This window comes from Salvia hispanica, chromosome 4, assembly GCF_029641045.1.
Source record: "Salvia hispanica isolate PSC_SH4W2 chromosome 4, Shi_PSC_v1, whole genome shotgun sequence".
Lineage (NCBI taxonomy): Eukaryota > Viridiplantae > Streptophyta > Magnoliopsida > Lamiales > Lamiaceae > Salvia > Salvia hispanica.
In genome coordinates this window covers 35335115-35353241 of record NC_142695.1, presented here as the reverse complement: position 1 = coordinate 35353241, position 18127 = coordinate 35335115, and the positions used below count along the sequence as shown (strand labels likewise).

At 34.6% G+C, this 18127-nt stretch overlaps 2 protein-coding genes and 1 non-coding gene across 12 annotated transcripts; 2 read left to right on the top strand and 1 right to left on the bottom strand.

The window, feature by feature from the left end:
- The first annotated feature begins 41 nt into the window (after positions 1-41).
- Positions 42-3019, top strand: LOC125197020 (nuclear transcription factor Y subunit C-1-like). Of its 2 annotated transcripts, none has more exons than XM_048095710.2 (2): positions 42-782; positions 2745-3019. In XM_048095710.2, the coding sequence occupies exon 1, from the start codon at positions 175-177 to the stop codon at positions 778-780; it is 606 nt and encodes a 201-aa protein (XP_047951667.1). In that variant the 5' UTR covers positions 42-174; the 3' UTR covers positions 781-782; positions 2745-3019. The 2 variants fall into 2 exon arrangements, with proteins under 2 accessions (XP_047951667.1, XP_047951666.1); XM_048095709.2 differs by having other exon boundaries at positions 45-782; positions 2776-3019.
- A 521-nt stretch (positions 3020-3540) lies between these two features.
- Positions 3541-3614, bottom strand: TRNAI-AAU (transfer RNA isoleucine (anticodon AAU)). Its single transcript has one exon. It is a non-coding gene; the product is annotated as a tRNA-Ile (tRNA).
- Positions 3615-10128: 6514 nt separating this feature from the next.
- LOC125192295 (peroxisomal ATPase PEX6-like) lies at positions 10129-13859 on the top strand. Of its 9 annotated transcripts, none has more exons than XR_016129067.1 (7): positions 10133-10352; positions 10545-10615; positions 10734-10892; positions 11327-11477; positions 11564-11664; positions 11745-13170; positions 13275-13859. XR_016129067.1 is itself a non-coding variant. In XM_089057677.1 (6 exons), the coding sequence occupies exons 3-5, from the start codon at positions 10716-10718 to the stop codon at positions 11546-11548; spliced, it is 309 nt and encodes a 102-aa protein (XP_088913803.1). In that variant the 5' UTR covers positions 10158-10352; positions 10545-10615; positions 10712-10715; the 3' UTR covers positions 11549-13170; positions 13275-13859. The 9 variants fall into 9 exon arrangements, 1 of the variants encoding a protein (XP_088913803.1); XR_016129068.1 differs by having other exon boundaries at positions 10158-10352; positions 13056-13170; XR_007171357.2 differs by having other exon boundaries at positions 10134-10352; positions 11327-11664.
- The last annotated feature ends 4268 nt before the right edge of the window (positions 13860-18127 follow it).

Below are 18127 nucleotides of genomic sequence, written 5' to 3'. Positions count from 1 at the left end.
GAAGAAGAAAAACACTATCCCCACTCCCTTTCAATCGTAACCATTGTACCATTCGCATCAGGAAATGTACATCTTCTTGGACGAAGGAAATTACACCCATTAATACACCTCCCTTTTTCATTATTAAATCCAATTAAAAAAAGAAGAAGAAATTCCCAATCTGAAAGAGGCAAAATGGAAAACAACCCGCAGCAGAGCGGCGCGCCGGCGCCGGGATATCCGTCGCAAGCGCCGTACCAACACCTCCTACAGCAGCAGCAGCAGCAATTGCAGATGTTCTGGTCGTACCAGCGGCAGGAGATCGAGGGGGTGAACGATTTCAAAAACCACCAGCTGCCCTTGGCGCGGATAAAAAAAATCATGAAGGCCGACGAGGACGTCCGCATGATCTCCGCCGAGGCGCCGATCCTCTTCGCCAAGGCCTGCGAGCTTTTCATCCTCGAGCTCACCATCCGCTCCTGGCTCCACGCCGAGGAGAACAAGCGCCGCACCCTCCAGAAGAACGACATCGCCGCCGCCATCACGCGCACCGACATCTTCGACTTCCTCGTCGACATTGTTCCCAGGGACGAGATTAAGGATGACTCCGCCGCGCTCGTTGCCTCCCCTGCTGGAGTCACCGGTGTGCCCTACTTCTATCCGCCGATGGGGCAGCCGGTCGATCCCGCGGTCTACGCGCAGCCGCCGTCGCACGCGTGGCAGTCGGTGTGGCAGACGGGGCCTGAGGATGGCTCGTACGGGAGTGGTGGTGGTGGTGCCAGTGGAAACCTCGACGGTTGAGGGTAATTTGCTCTATTTTATTAAGTTTTTATGTAGATCTGGTGATTCTGATTCAATCGGTTTTTACTTCCTGATGTTAAGGTCAAATTTGGTCATTTTTTCCCCTAATTTGATTTCTGTATGCTAGTTTTATATGTGAATAATTTACTAATGGAGATTTCACTGCTTTCCTGAATTCGTTTCCTAAAGTTATTCAATTATTCTGATTTCTGAGCATTCTGCATAAAACAACATTAAACATAAATGCATAAGATGATCAACATTACTAATGGAGATGAAACATGTTGACCTTTTAATTGCTTAACATCGGAGTATATCTTAGAGGGTTCTGTATACTCGTGTCATCTCCGTAAGTAGGATAAGTTTTGTTAGTTAGAATTGGTTGGTAAGTTTTGTCGACTAGTTGTGAATGAAGTCTTAAGCAGGTCTCCTTAAGCTATTGCAGTCAAATCCAGACACAACTTATCTGGGTTGCAGAATTGTTATGGCTTCTGTTATACTCTGTTTTTTGAGCTTCCATTTTGCTTGCTTCAATGCCATCCTGATGCGATTATTATTCAATTTTGAATTTTTTATATGGATTTATACATGTTGCTGTATGTGTAGCTACTCTGTAAACATTCTTTGATTGTATGGACTATGGAGTTGGTGTTCTCCATAAAACACTGAAAATTATCAGAGGCTCGTTGGTCATGAACTTTCATTACATATACATTGACCAGCCTATTTAGGCTAATTTAGTGACAAGCAAGTCAGCTTACGAACTTAATACTTCTAAACTGGAAGCTGTTAGCCATAGACTTGCAAGAAATTATAGTATATCGGTTTGATAGTAACTGTTTCCTTGAACTTTGAAGCACATACTAGTCTCTAAATCTCCACATTATTTCACATTTCCCCATAAATATCTTGTTGTGGACTAAGCTTATGCATTGCTATGTGTACTGTAGCTTCCTGAATCAAAATTGTCCATTTGATGTTATTAATATTTACATGATCCAACTGTCATTCAAGAGGCTTCTGGTGAACTTCCTCTTTTCCGTAGGTGTGTTTCTCTCATTCCTGGATGCTTAGGCATTATGGAATCAATTTCTTCATGCAAAACTCTCAACTGTCTCACAGCTTTGTCTGCATATAATTTAGTTCTTTTGCATGTATTATATCCATGCCTTCATTCCTCATTCAGTTTTTCACTCCACCCATGCTATGTTTCAACTTTCAGAGTAGCGTTATACAAACTGTGCTGTCTCAGTCACCTTTCTCTACCTGTATGCTGTAATCCATTTGCATTGCATGATCAATCTGAAAGATATACTAGAAGAATGAACCCGATGGGAAGCTAAGCTATAATGTCTGTTGGTAGTTTTCCTAAACCATCTTTGTAATCAGATTCCTGGTTTTCCCTATTTGCATAGGCAGGCTACCACCCTCGAGATCTTTCTACCACCTTCTTTGTGTCTTCCTCTAAATTCGTCATATTCATTTGAAGAAACTAAATGCGATGTATCATTATGTGGGGATAAGAAACATTAAGGTGTTGTCGATCGGTAATTGATTTGTTTCCATAGTAAATGGAAATCATTTTTCATCTGAAATTTCCAAATAGTGATTGGAGAATTTTTATCAGGAACTGATACTCACAAAGAAGAAGGATGTGGGTGGATCGACCATACATAGTAAACATGAGTTACAAAACATGCAATTTTTTTGGCACCGTTTGCTGTTCTAGAAACTTGTACAATAGAATTATTTTGTTCTATTCTTTTATTGACTGGATGTTAACAGATGGCACCCTCATCCCTAAGATTCCTGTAGTTTATTGTGTTGGTGTGATTGTTGTTGCTTGCTTTAAATTAGAATGTTTGCGAATGTCTCTACTATGGTAGAGTAGTGTTAGTGTAGCCTATTAACCATATCGAAGTTGTTTTCTTTACTCGTATTTTTCTCGCATGAATGATGCGCAGACATCAACGATGGTGCTCTTGTTTCATGCAGTTGAAAGAAGTGATGTTGAAGTGGTGAAGTCAGGAATTTGATTGTCATCTATGATTGGGGCTTGAATTCTTGGTGAGGATAAGGTGAAAGAAGATGTATTGTTGGTTGTAGGAATTTGTATAAAACTTGAAATCTTGCCTACTAATGCCATCAAAGAGCATGTGCAGAATGTTTCCAGTGATTTTCATCGATACACTGAGCTGATTCTTATTTTTTTTGGTTAAAGTCGCCACTTTTCTCTACCTATCATATGGCTTTCTCTTATATCTTGTTTTATCTCAGACTCCACTCCACACACTATTGTGGATTTATACAGCAAGTATTAATTCAACATCAAACTGCACCAAAAGTTTGGCAAAATTTCAAAAAGTTATTCTCCATTTAATTTTAAACACTTTGTCAAGTTAACATGTTGACCGAAATTAGTGCATTTGTTTTAGAAATTTTGATGTTTTGGATTGATGATTTAATCCGTGATCGTAGTTGGGGCTTCATTTCCATCACATTAGAATTGTGAATTGTCACACAGCTTTCAATAGTATTGCATCCTTATGATATTAAATTACACGTAACCATAAAAGAAACAAAATCAAGAAAATTTACACTTTATAGGCGGCTAGCTAGCTAATAGAAGGAATGATCAAATTTATGAAATTCAGACTATGGAAAACAGGCTATGTATAAACATGCAATGGAAAAGTGCAAAAATAAAATTATACTACTAATAATTGCAAATGAAATGAAAATTGAAATTTAAATAACAATTGGCCCATGCAGGTTTCGAACCTGCGACCTTCGCGTTATTAGCACGACGCTCTAACCAACTGAGCTAATAGGCCATCTTGTTACGATATTTAATGGCTACTTTTATATAACTTTATGTTTTCCTTGTTTATTGATTGCCAACCACGTAATTCCAATTTCAAATTACTCTGAACAAGCATTTATATAAATAACATTTTTACTTCAAACTAGCACAAGATATTTCTTCATTTATTTTAGGCTCAAAAGAACCTAATAGTTGTCCTATATCGATTTACATTTTACTCCCACGGTCCCACAAGAATATTCACTATTTCCTTTTTAATCCATCTCACAAGAATATGCATTTTCTAATTTTGAAAAGTCTTTTTTCTCTAATAAGGTGAGACTCATTCTCCACTAACAATACTTTAATTACTTTTTCTCTCTACCTTCTCTCTTATTTTATCAATTTTACGTTAAAACCAGTGTCAAACCCAAAATGCATATTCTTTAGGGACAGAGGGAGTATGTATATTTATATTCTAAAAATTCAATGCAGATATGAAATGCCATTTTTAGTTTTCCTTTAAACCGATCCCATATTTTTATTCTTAATAAAACCAACAACTTAGCTCCGAATTTAGACTAACTAGTACTCCCTCCGTCCGCCATTAGGAGTCTCATTCATGGACGGGCACGGGTTTTAAGAAATGTTAAGAAAAGTGGGTGAAAAAAAGTTAGTGGAATAAGTGTCCCACTTGTATATATTAGTTTTAAATGAAATGTGAGAGGAATGAGTTAGTGGAAGGTGGGACCCTATTACCATTTATGGTAAAAATGAACCGGGACTCTTATTCGCGGACGGACTAAAATGGAAAAATGGGACTCCTATTCGCAGACGGAGGGAGTATCACCCACGTGTGATGCACAACCCATTTTCTTTTATTTAAACTTAATTGAGAGTAACATATAAAAAATGCCAACTAGTGCCTCATCAACTACATTTTCAATCAACTTGATAACGTTGAATAGGAGTAGAAAATAAAAATAAAATAACAATTCAACATTAACTGCAAATCAACAATTTAATATCAATGAACTGATAATTAGATTTTGTAATAATCTTGCTAGGGTCTATGATAAGACCAATGATATCTAAAAAATAAAAGCGGATACAATGTTAATAAATAATACTCCCTCCGTTTTAGATACTTTGGGACACTTTGATTCGGTACGGGTTTTAAGAAATCTACTGAAGAGTGAGTTGAAAAAATTGGTGGGATGTGAGTCCTACTTTTAAAGTATTAGTTTTATAATAAAATGTGAGTAGGAATGAGTTAGTGGAATATAAGCTCCACTACCAAAAATAGTAAAAGTGAAGTGAGACAAATTATATGGGACGGACCGAAATGGAATAATAGGGCAAATTATCTAGGACGGAGGGAGTAATAATAACAATATCGAAGTATACAATAGACTCATATGAATGCATGCTTATCGAAAAAGAGTAATAAATTGATGTAATTATAAGATGATTGACCATCTTCAATTTACTTTGAAAATTGATTGATTTGTATACTATTATTGATAAAGAGTAATAAATTGATGCAATTATAAGATGATTGACCGTCTTCAATTTACTTTGAAAATTGATAGATTTGTATACTATTAACTTTATGTTATTTTCATAGCTATAATAAATGTCATTTTTATTACTCTATTCGTCTCTGAAAATTTGTCACTTATTTTCATTTCTATTCGTCCCTAAAAATTTGACATCTTTCTTTTTGTTTTACCATTTTTGATAGTGGACTTCATATTCCACTAACTCATTCTCACTCATATTTTATTATAAAACTAGACTCATGTGCCATTAACTTTTTCAATTTACTTTCATTAGTGGGCATGCATGAAGTCATGTACAGTTGACTAATTCTCGTGTTATAAATATATTAAAGAAATAAACATGCCACTGTTTTTATATTATAGTTTACCTTTATTGTCCTCAATAACTTACAATTTTTTTTTTTTTCAGTTTCGCATTTGAAAATAAATTAACAGATATTATTAAAAGTTACAAATCATAGTCCTCTTATAATCATAATTTTTGGTAACCTCTATTTTAATCTATTTTAATAATTTAAAAATATTCAAATTATCCCATAACTTAATAAATACTTTAAAAGAAGGTTAAAAAAGAAGGTTAAAACTCGTCTTTTATATATATATATATATGTATAGATAGATTCGACCAATTCAAACTATACATATACTATCAAATTTGGCCAGACTCAAATTAGGCATACTAAATTAAGATGCTCAATGAAGACAACGGTCAGGCGGGATCGGCCGATCCCACCATCATCACCTCATCGGTTCATGAATGCTGCTGAAAAATACTTTTAATTGGTTCGTGACACCCCATAGCAGTGCCTCAAACGTAGATAAACACAGGAGTGAACATAGAAAGAAATACACATAAATCATCAACTTCATTGAGAAAGAATGAACTAGATTAGAAATATCAAGGTTGGAAATTTGGAAGCAATGGCAGAAAAAATAAAAACAAGAGGGTACAACTATATTCCCCAAACTATGAATAGCCTAATGAAGAAATGCTTACTTGTGATAGTGTAAGACGCAAGTTCGAATCGTCCTAGGCGTGTTTTTGGCTATTCGTTATTGCATTTTTGAATACTATTTGTTAATTGTTTTACTACTATATGATAGAATTTAATCATTTACTAATATTTCTAAGTTTCTTTCTTGTATTTTTCTTATACTTTGTTAATTGTTTTACGTTTATTATATAACATAGAATATCACCATTTATTACTCTTTTCGTCCCTAAAAATTTATTACTTATTTCCGTTTTCGCCCGTCTCTAAAAATTTGTCATTGTGAGCTGAGTTAACTGCCGATTCGAGCTCAGGTGTGAGCTAAGGAAATTCTGGTTCAAGCGCGGAAAAGGCGTGAACTGAAACACGTTTTTGGCTCTTGCCACAAGTTTTAATCTCGGCCGTTGGATTGAGAATTAGTTAGGGGAATTGAATCCTAGCCGTTGCTTTAGAAGTAGCCGTTGATTACCTTTTTCTGTTGTGTGTTTGTTATCACCGTGAGTGATATAAATCTTCTTCAATCTTTCCCCAAATTGTATCGAAATATTCACCAGAAATAGCAATAAACAAGATTCCTCTTTCACCTATTGTTCGCGGTTCTCTTCTTCTCGTTACTCAATCATCCCGAACAACGCACCAACAATCACCTTTCACTTTTACCATTTTTTGTAGTAGATCTCACGTTCCATAAACTTATTCTTACTCACATTTTATCATAAAACTAGTAATATATAAAAGTAGGATCCACATCCCACTAACTTTTTCAATGCACTTTCTATTACATTTCTTAAAACTCGTGTTAGATCAAATGGTAATAAATTATAAGATAATAACTTATTATTTATGGTATCTAAGCTTGTATGATTAAAGATAATAACTTATTATTTGTTCTCCTGTTTGTTGTTACACAAAAAAAAACATGTATAATTGGATATAATCTTTAATAATTTTGGTTTTAAATTATGATCATATTTGAAATTTTATAGAAAAGACGATAAATTTTGTTTTATTTTAAATATTGAAAACTCTTTTTATATAAATTTTCTATGGGATGTGATCAAATGCAAATAGGGCTGACAATTTTTGACACGACACGATAACACGACACGAACCGACACGAAATTAATGGGTTGGGGTCAGAGCTTATCGTGTTCGTGTTCTTATCGGGTCGACCCATTAAGGACACGAAAATTTCATGTCGTGTTCGTGTCGGGTTCGTGTTATCCGTTAACAATGCGTGTTCGTGTTATCCGTTAACACATAATATTTTAATATTATTATTCTTATTAACACATAATATTTTAATATTATTATTCTTATTATTTTCATTTTTCAATACTTATTTTCGTGTCATTAATGGGTTCGTGTCGTGTTGACCCGAAACGGTTCGTGTCGTTAATGGGTTCGTGTCGTGTTAGTGTCGTGTTCGTGTCTGAGAGTAGCGGGTCGTGTTCGTGTTCGTGTTTGAGGTTTTCTTAACGGGTCGTGTTCGTGTTTGTTGTTATCGTGTTCGTGTCGTTATCGTGTCGACACGATAACGACCCGACACGCACGATTTGCCACCCCTAAATGCAAACCATATATCTAATACAAACTCAAAACTTTAATTCTAGCCACTAATTATTATAGATCTGTGGTTAATATTTCGTAGATTTTCTATCTTAATAAAAGCATGTATTTTGTCAACATAGGGTATTTTCGTGAGTTGATTTTTTGAACGATTCAAGAACTTCCATTTTAAATAGTGAAAAAGTTTCAACTAATAACATTAAAAATAATCTATTTTGTATATAGAATTAAATGACACACTAGAAAATTAAAAACTGAGAAACATCAAATTTTATATCTTCAAGTTGATTAAATTATTTATCGCACCACATCTAAAATTTCAGGATCCGCCACTAATCTAGTGGATATGAAGATGGGAGCTTGGAGGATTCTGCGAACAGAATTTTAGAGAAGAAGGGGCGCTTGTTAAATTAAACTTAAATTGAGGTTGGGTATTGTAAATAACATTCATATTATATGGTTATTTTGCATTTAGCCCTTCATGAATGAGTTGGATTAGTTTTTTTAAACATTTTAAATCATTGTTCTTTTTTTAGAAAATCTTATTTAAATCTATGAAAGATCATTTAAAATTTAAAAATTATATATAATAAAATAATTATTATATGTATATATAATAATTATACACTCCATATAATTTTGAATACATTTGATTCCACAAATTCTATATTTTGGATTGGTTATTGCTCAATGGGATATTTATAGGGGGAAAAATCTAATCCTCTTTCAATTTCAAACTATGACCAAACTAGCAACAAAAGTTAAAATCAAATAAAAAGGTTATAACAAAAAATTATCTTTCACCTCAATATCTATTTTTATATTTACATTATACAAATCTATAACTATATAAAAGGCGAATTTTTGTCTTAATTTGAATATTTATAAATTCTGGATATGAATTTAAATTTTTATAGAGATTCCAACTTTAATGCAAATATTGGTTAGAATTTAGTTTTTTAATAATAATGATAATTTATTTATTGTGAGAATGCATGAGCATTACAAATTGATGTCCTTCATGTTCATAGGTAGTTACGGTGGAAAATCCTTTCGATTTTGACCAAATAAGATACTATTACCACTACTAAAATGAATTAAGACAGGAATTACAACTAAATCACAAATTAATGAGCCAACTATTTTATAAGTGACGCAATTGCATGAGCCGTTACATGTCCAGTGTCCATTTGAATTCATTAAAAAATTAAATTTCTTATCATAAATGGATGAAATTGAAAGGCTTTAGAAAAGCATCCAATTCATTTGTTTGGACTATAAATATATGATATTAGTTGATAAAATTTGCTTGGTTTTAGGTATTCTTGTAAATTTTTGAACGTTCCCATTACAATATTTTCTAAATTAGCATCAAATTTAAATATACTATGTGATACTCATGAAGCTCATAGAGTTAGACATCTTATCGAGCGAAGGGCTGGGTGGCGGTGGTGGCATACTACACTGAGTCGTAGTAGCCTTTCCCTTCGTCGCTTTAGTCCCCATCAGGCAGCTTTGAGTGCAGGATCCTTCTCTGTCATGTTGAGGTCGACGGATGGAGTTCGGTTCCACCGCTGAATTAGGGGCTCATCTGGAGAAGCTTCCAGACATCGTAGTAATTGATAACCTTCTTCCGGAGCATTTCGTACTCACACTCGATCGTGCCATTTGGCTTTTGAGCGCTGTACTTTTCGGTGACCCGATACCATAACACTTGATACTTATGGGAGTTGCCGATGACAGGGTCCTCAGAGACATCGATAAAGAGCTTCACCAAGAACAACGTGTCCTCAGTGCTAGATTTATGAGGCTCGGTAGCATCAGTCGCCGTCTACTTGCCCTTTCCATGACTGGTCACAGTCTCTATCTCATTTATATCATCAATTGTTAGAGGATTTTGATGCATTTGGGACGTCATACTCTAGCATCATAATATCCTATCAAGAAATGTTAAAATACCTTTGTAACCTTTTCTGAATAAAAAATAAATAAACTAGCACCACCTAACAACCATAACTGAATTCACAAGCGTTGAAAATTGTCAACAAAATACTAACTGCTTGTATTATGTACGGTTCCTTGATGTAATAGTAGAATAAAAAATATGCAGAGACAAAATGTGCTGATTATCATTATTAGGTAGTAAGAGCACAAATTGAAGAAACGGTATGTTGGTAAAAATAAAAAATGATACTATGGTTTTTCTAATAGCAGATGGTATAGAAAAAACAAGAAGTTTGTATTTTCCCCCCTCATACTAAGAAAGCACTTTACTTTTTAGCCAGTTAATTTCTCACAATTAGAGTACTGTAAATGGTAGTAGCTTTTTTCATTTTATATAGGGTATCTCATAATATAGCCTAGAGTTTGATGGGCTTGACACTTGGAACATTAAAGACCAAACACTTACAAATGAGATTAAGCTTATCTTTTACTTCCCCTGTCACGACACATAACATTTTAGTAATATGTTTCCATCAACGCACTATGATTCTATAAATAATGAACAAAGACTTGTTGACAATAGTGAATAGTTGAAGAGTTTCTGAAATATTTTGAAGGTGCAGAGAAGGTGGTTGGATGGGCTTTAAGTCCTGGAGCTGAAGCAGATTCCACAGATTCTAGGGTTGTTTTGTCTATAGAGAGGTAATAGCAAGTTGAACTAAATTGTTAATGATAGAAATCCATGGGTTCCATCCTAAAACCAATTGGTTATAGGAGGAGGGGCTCAGGAGACTTATATAGTAATTTCAGTTCACTTTGTACACCGATGTGGGATAATTGTAATATATTTTTTTAGTTTCAATTGCCAACTGTTAATGAAACCTTTTGTATCAGCATCCAGTACGGAATCGGAATTCTAAAATGCAATCCAGAATGATTCCAAAAGTTCAAAGAAATCCCTGAAGGTCCTACTATGCTTCTTGATATTAGATGATACATTCAGTAAAGCTATCTTTTTATTTATTCGTCTGAATGCTTGATTATATCTTTAGTTATTACAGTGTCATGTTTTGGGATTGCCAGGATGTTGCGACTGAGAATGAGTTTGAGAAGAGACTTGTAGCTGATGTAATCCCTGGTGTGACTTATGATGATATTGGAGCACTTGAAAATGTCAAAGATACACCGGAAGACTTGGTGATACAGCGACCTGAACTTTTTTGCAAGGGCCAACTTGCAAAGGTACCATCTCTATTGATTTTGGGTTACGAAAATTGGTGTGATTTTTTGTCCTCACAAAACCTTTTCATTACTTCCACTTGAGGATTCGTTGTGACTTTAAATTCATGGTGTTATACTGATTTTCACATCTGAATGACAATGTGGTCTATTTCTACTGTATTCTGGATATGTAACAACAGGCTTAGGTACAGGACAGTAAACATTTGCTCATTAACTTATCTTTGATCTTCTCAAATATTGTCTCTCTTCCCTGTCTGGAATATGTTTGAGTTACTGATAAATACGTTTGTCGATGGCTAGTAAAATTGCTCCTAGTGTCATATTTGTTGATGAAGTATGGCTCGTCAATTTTTGTTTAATCTTTCTCTCCACATTCAATACCAGTTCTCTAATTTTGTTTACTCGTGGCCTTTTTATTCTCTTCCTGTTGATAGCATGCTGGGAAAATGAAAAATGAATTTGTGGTAAACTGGGATGGGCTGCGGACAAAAGATAAAGAACGTGTTTTGGTACTTGCTGCCACAATTGATGAGGCTGTGATTAGGCACGCAGGCAAAGCAGGTTCAGCTATCTTTTGAACATGTGGTAATGGACACAAATATTATAAGTTATCGTTGATGTTTGGATATTGTACCACGTACTTCTCCATAGATTGATGGTGAACTTGCCAGATATATATGCTACCAACAGAGCAAAGATACTAAGAGTGATACTAGCAAAAAAAGACTTCCAGATGTGGATCTCGATTCAGTTTGCAGGAAGTGATCTTAAGGTTAGGGTTCGGTCTTTTTCTTGATGAATTCTTTGTAGAACTCGGCTGCCTATCGATAATATTTCTGTTTTTCCTTTTAGAATTTGTGTGTGACGGCAGCACATCGACCAATTAGAGAGATTTTGGAAAAGGATAAAAAGCTAAGATACACATTCATTGGCACATAAGGGTTTAACCAATGTTTTAAAAATCGGATCGGCCGACGAACCGGCGTCGTTACTGGTTCACTGGTTCAACCGGTTCACTGGTCGAACCATTGGTTGAACCGGAATATATAATAAACACATATATTATATATTATTAAGAAATTTAATATTTTTATGTATTAAAATAGATGATGTTTATTAATTTAAGAAAATTTATTTCATAAATTAATATTATAATTAAATACGAATTAGGTATTAAGTTTAGATAAAAATATCCATTGATGTCAATAGCTAGGGTATATAAATTAAGCATGTAATATAAAAAATTTATTTATAGTAAATAATGAATCTTATATGGTACTAATAATAATATAGATGGTAAGTAGAGCATCATTAAAATATAGAGGATGATAATTATTTATATTATAATTAACAATTATATTAAAGAATATAAAATTAAAATGAATTATTAGTTTTTTTAGATAAAAATTTAATGGTTAATGTATAAAAATATTTGATGTTCAAATTGTTCAATGAGCTCATGTGGTGGAGTGGTAGAGGTCTTCTTATGTAGAAGAGAGGTCATGGGTTCAACCCCCTACCAACAACAAATTTTAAAAATTTTTAAACAAAACAATATTAAACCGGTTTCCGATTCACGGTCCAATCGGTCCGGCCGGCCGGTTCTACCGGTTCACAGCAGTTCAATGCATTGGTGGTTTAAAGGAGTGAACCGGACCGGACTACCTACCGGTTCGCGGTCCGACCGGTCGAACCGGCCGGTCCGGTCCGGTTTTTAAAACATTGGGTTTAATATACTAAGGGTTTTGTTCTTGATACTAGTGTATGTACTTTTTCTTTTTTAGCCTGTCCCACAAGAGTATACACTTTCCAATTTTTGTAAACTCTATTCTCTCTAATAAGGTGAGACTCATTCTCCCCTAACAATACTTTAATTACTTTTTCTTTCTACCTCTTTCTTACTTAAACAATTATGCATTAAAATCTGTGACCAACTAAAAGTGCATACTCCTATGAGACGGAGAGAGTATCAATTATTTGAGGGAATAAGTTAACAACTATCCTATTTATGTACACAACCAGTTTCCAAATGCAGATTGCCCATGCTAGCCATACCAAAATTTCTGTGTGTATATATGTTGTCGAAAAAGTTTAACCAAAGTAGATATGTTGGATTATTAACCATTCCCATTTCTGGAAATTCTACTGTCGAGTTATAATTAGTCTATAACAAGATCAAGAAGCTGCTCTTGCTGAAGGTAGACCTCCACCAGCATTGAGTGAGAGCACTGATATACGCTCACTTAATACAGAAGACTTCAAATTTGCACATGAGCGGGTGAGTAAAAAATTATCGAAGCTAATACTACTCGCAGTGTACCTAGTCTTGGTGATGGTTCCGTGAATTAATCTTTTAACATTCAACCATTTTGGCAAAAAAAGGTTTGTGCAAGTGTCGATAAACATGACCGAGCTTCTTCAGTGGAATGAGCTTTATGAATTATGGTGAAGGAAGCAATCCCTCAGCTACTTCATGTGATTACAACTGACATTTGTAGAAATGGCGCTTCTCTCTTCTTCAACTGTATCATCTCTCTCAACCGAACGATTTTTTATTCTGGATTTGGTGTGGAAGCCACATCAATTGTATACCTTGTACATTGTGATAGTTTTTTGTTGAGATGTGAAAGGTTAGAATAGCCTTGTTGTAAGTTAAAATTAGTGGCGGCTCGCTCCGCCTTTGTTTTGTCTCCCCCACCGACGAAGATGTTATCCCCTCATTAGAGCATCCACAATGGCGGCGAGCGGGCCGGCTAGCCGATTCTCGGCGCTGGCCGGTCTGCTCGCCGAACCATTGTGGGAGGCGAGCGCTAATTCGGCGAGAATATAGGCGAGCGCTGGCCGATTATTGGTCGCTCGCCGATTGGCTCACCGACATTGTAAGCTGGCGATCGGCCAGCGGCTTTTTTTTTTAAAATTTCTGAAACACTATATATACGCGATTTGAACGTCATTTTCATTTGCACCGCTTGTTGATGCACTATTTATTAGCACTAAAAATACCTGCAAGTATACATGGTAGATCTAGTATAGCTAAAGGCTAGTACCGGGATATCGAACACAGAGAATAAGATTGCAACTGACTACCATATACTAAGCATCATATACTATCTAGAGACACGGAGGTTTTAGGTTGATTTATTAAACTAGACAGAAATAAATAAACAAATAAAAGGAAGCATAAAAACAATGATACAAAGCAGGCGAGTGAATGTAGAATTTTAGGATTCAAAACACAATTGACTTCCTTGAATTACGGTCTTTAGAGTTATTAAGTCCGTCACTTAACTAGATTAAACCCCCTCCCGAGGTGAGAAATCTGTAGATTAGGTGTAATAATTGAAGTCCCCTTCTAATTCTTAGACCTAACTCCTAAAAGATCGTTAAGACCAATGACCTCACGTGAAACTTCAACTCTCCCGAGTTCTATTGCATTAAAGTGTGAGTTATCCCTTTTCCAAGTCAACTATTTCGTCTCCCGAATACTCTAATCAACTCTAACATGTGTTCAAGAGGTAGCTAATCAATTGAATATAGAAGGCACAAGGATAAATCAAATAACTGCAAGAGCCCCCAAACTTAATTATTTGTTTGTCCTCAAACAAAACAAGAGAAAAACTAATAAAGAAACACGGATGCTAAGAACTAGACTTCATAGTTGCCTCAAAAATTGTAACAAGAAATAAAGAGTTCGACAAGAATACATATCAAATCATGCAAAGCTTATTAGTGCATTTTCATTACTAGCTCGTTGATCACCTTGAAGTACATGCGCTCACAAGTGTTTAGAAGTGTGTTTATCACTCGCTCTCAAAGTGTATAAAGTAAATAATATATGTTCTCAGATAATGCAACATGCAAAGTTTACCATAGGTTTGCCGAAATCTAATCCCTCCTCTACTTGATGTGATTAAAATAAAAAATCCGAAAGGTCTTTATATTAGGTTATAATGTAGGCTCTTTGGTAAGGTGAGGAAATATGGCTAAAAAGTGACTAAACCCAACATAGCAAAAGTGATCAGTTTCTACTACATCAAACTCAACACCCACCTACAATTCGAATCTCAGTAAATTCTAGACATTGTCTAAAATTTCTTCTCACTACCCAAATTCCTTTGATTTTTTTTTTCTTTTCTTTTCATTTTTTTTACATCCTTTCTTTTTCTTCTTCTTTTTTTTTTATGCACAACCAAATATCTCATTCAAACCATATATATCTATGCACTTTTTACAAGTAAGCACACTACTTTTCTTTCTACCTTATCTCTCCAACTCCTTTTTCAAAATATATAAACTAAAATTCCCCAAGAGTATATGGATATTCCCCTTTATTTAGCTTCCAAAGAAAAAGGCTTTAAAGGCTCAAAGTGGCTAGCTAGGGAAAAAATGTTTTGAGTACGGTCAATAATTAGGATATAGAAAGTAGCTAAGAAGGATGGTCTGACGTCCTCTTTTATCATTTAAACACTATGTAGACTTAGGCAGACCAGGAGCAAGTTCTAGAAACAAATACATGAATGCAGATAAATCACACAAGAAAGAAATTTACAGCTCAAGTCTCACAAGTTATAAGCATGATTAAAGGCAAACAAGCAATTCATTAATTGTGCATATTTTCACTAAACCTTCAAATCAATGCATCAAGTCAACTCAACCACCACATAAAAGAAACTTTTTATCACAGGCAACTCGGTCTGATGTCCCTAAACATGAGTATTTCTAAGTTTTTTGTGTTATGCTTATGACAAGATTCACCTCGGGTTTACTATAAAAAATAAAATAAAAAAAAACTAACAAAAACAAACTAATCTAAAACTAACAAAAACAAGCAAAAACAACTAAACTCACGGTCCTCCACTTCATTCCCCCAAACTTATTCAAAACTACGTTAAGAATAAGTTTGAAAAGTCGGTAGGGACGTGAGTAAACAAAAAAGAAAAAAAGCAAGGAAAAAAAATGATACCAATGTTGGGTTGCCTCCCAACAAGCGCTTGGTTAACATCTTTAGCTTGACGTTCTTTGAAGCTCATAAGTTAGTCCCCATTCTCGGGACTTTCTTTGGGATGCCTTTTGTACCTACAATTTCACAATGTGAGTATAGAATGCAGAAAATTATAGTAGAGTACAATGCATAGTGGCAATCCCCCAAACTTTAATCACATTAAGGTATAAAATATGCAAACCAAATTATCTACCTTAACATGATCATTTTCATCCCCCATATCTCTATCCCCAATCAATTGCAAGAATTTTCAAAAATAGACCAAGATCAAGCAAAACACTTAAACTCTAAATATACACAATTCATGCAAGATAAAATAGCCTCACAATGCTATGAACATGAATTATGTGTATCAACAATCAAGCCAAAATGATATTCAATTTTTAGCAACAAAAATCAAACATACTCAAGCACACCCAAAAATAATCAATTCCAAAATTCCAATACTCACAAATTCACCATGAATTAACAAAAGAAAAGCATCACCACCGTCAAATTCCGATTCATTCTATCAACATAAATCAACAAGATAATCCCATGGAAGAATTCAAGAACAATGCTTAGAAATTATAATTGGAACGTACCTTGTGTTGGGGAACGATTTAGCTCAAAAACAATCAATAGAAATCCTAGAACTTTGGATGGAGTTAGTGAACTTGAAGTGAGGGTGTACGCACATTCAGAGAAAATATGAGATTTGAATTTTTTTTTTTTTTAAAACTAAGAAAAAGGAAAAGAATATATATATATATACATATAAACATTTACGTACAATACTAACATAGACAAACTAAAAACTAAAAGAAAAAAGAAGAATACAAAATACGTACAGAGAGAAGGAAAAATAAATAAAAAAAATAAAAATAAAAAAATAAAAACTACCACAGATCCACAATCTAATAAGAAAACACATGTATATTTGTACCTCATTCGAACTCGACGGAGCTTATTGGAGAGTAGAATAATCCATTATTGTGCTCCGTATTCTTCTCAGTGCTTTTCTTAGATTGCAGCCCTCGCAAAACAAAGAAAAAAAATCAAAATAAAACTATACAAAATATTACACTCTAAATTAGTATTATCAACCGTTCTACAATATCAGCTTAAAACAATAATATTCCCCGGCAACGGCGCCAAAAACTTGATGCACTATTTATTAGCACTAAAAATACCTGCAAGTATACATGGTAGATCTAGTATAGCTAAAGGTCAGTACCGGGATATCGAACACAGAGAATAATATTGCAACTGACTACCATATACTAAGCATCATATACTATCTAGAGACACGGAGATTTTTGGGTTTGGTTTATTAAACTAGACAGAAAATAAATAAACAAATAAAAGAAAGCATAAAAACATATGATACAAAACATGCGTAAGAAAGTAGAATTTTAGGATTCAAAACACAATTGGCTTCCTTGAATTACGGTCTCTAGAGTTATTAAGTCGGTCACTTAACTAGATTAAACCCCTTCCCGAGGTGAGAAATTCGTAGATTAGGTGTAATAATTGAAGTTCCCTTCTAATTCTTAGACATAACTCCTAAAAGATTGTAAAGACCAATGACCTCACATGAAACCTCAACTCTCCCGAGTTCTATTGAATTAAAGTGTGAATTATCCCTTTTCCAAGTCAACTATTTCGTCTCCCGAGTACTTTAATCAACTCTAACATGTATTCAAGAGGTAGCTAATCAATTGAATATAGAAGGCACAAGGATAAATCAAATAACTGCCAGAGCTAACAAGGAAAATCAATTTAATATCTTCACCAAAAAAATCCACAAAAGTTGTTCTACTCATAGACAAGTAAAAACTACAAATAAAGTACGAGACATGAAAGAAATTGATAAAACCCAAGGTTGAATCTTCAATCTTTAGTCTTCTCTTGCCTGGATCTGCAGAGCTCCGCTCCAATGGAAGATGGATGATTATGTGTGGTATATGAGATGGAAGAATGGGTAGAGATGGAGAGGGATTGGAGGCTCTGAGATGGAGATTAAAATTAGGTTTAGAGGTATTTATAGGCTGGAAAAAGGTTAATTTTCGTGGCCTTCAAGATATGGGAGAGATTTGGCTTCACAATATAATAATTTATTTTCTTCCGTGAATTTCCGCCTAAATTTCCGCCAGCTTTGACTGCACTGCAAAACGTTCGTAGAATAGTCATAACTTTCTTCACAGAACTCCGATTGAGACGTGCGAGATATCCACGCGAAGATCTTTCGAAG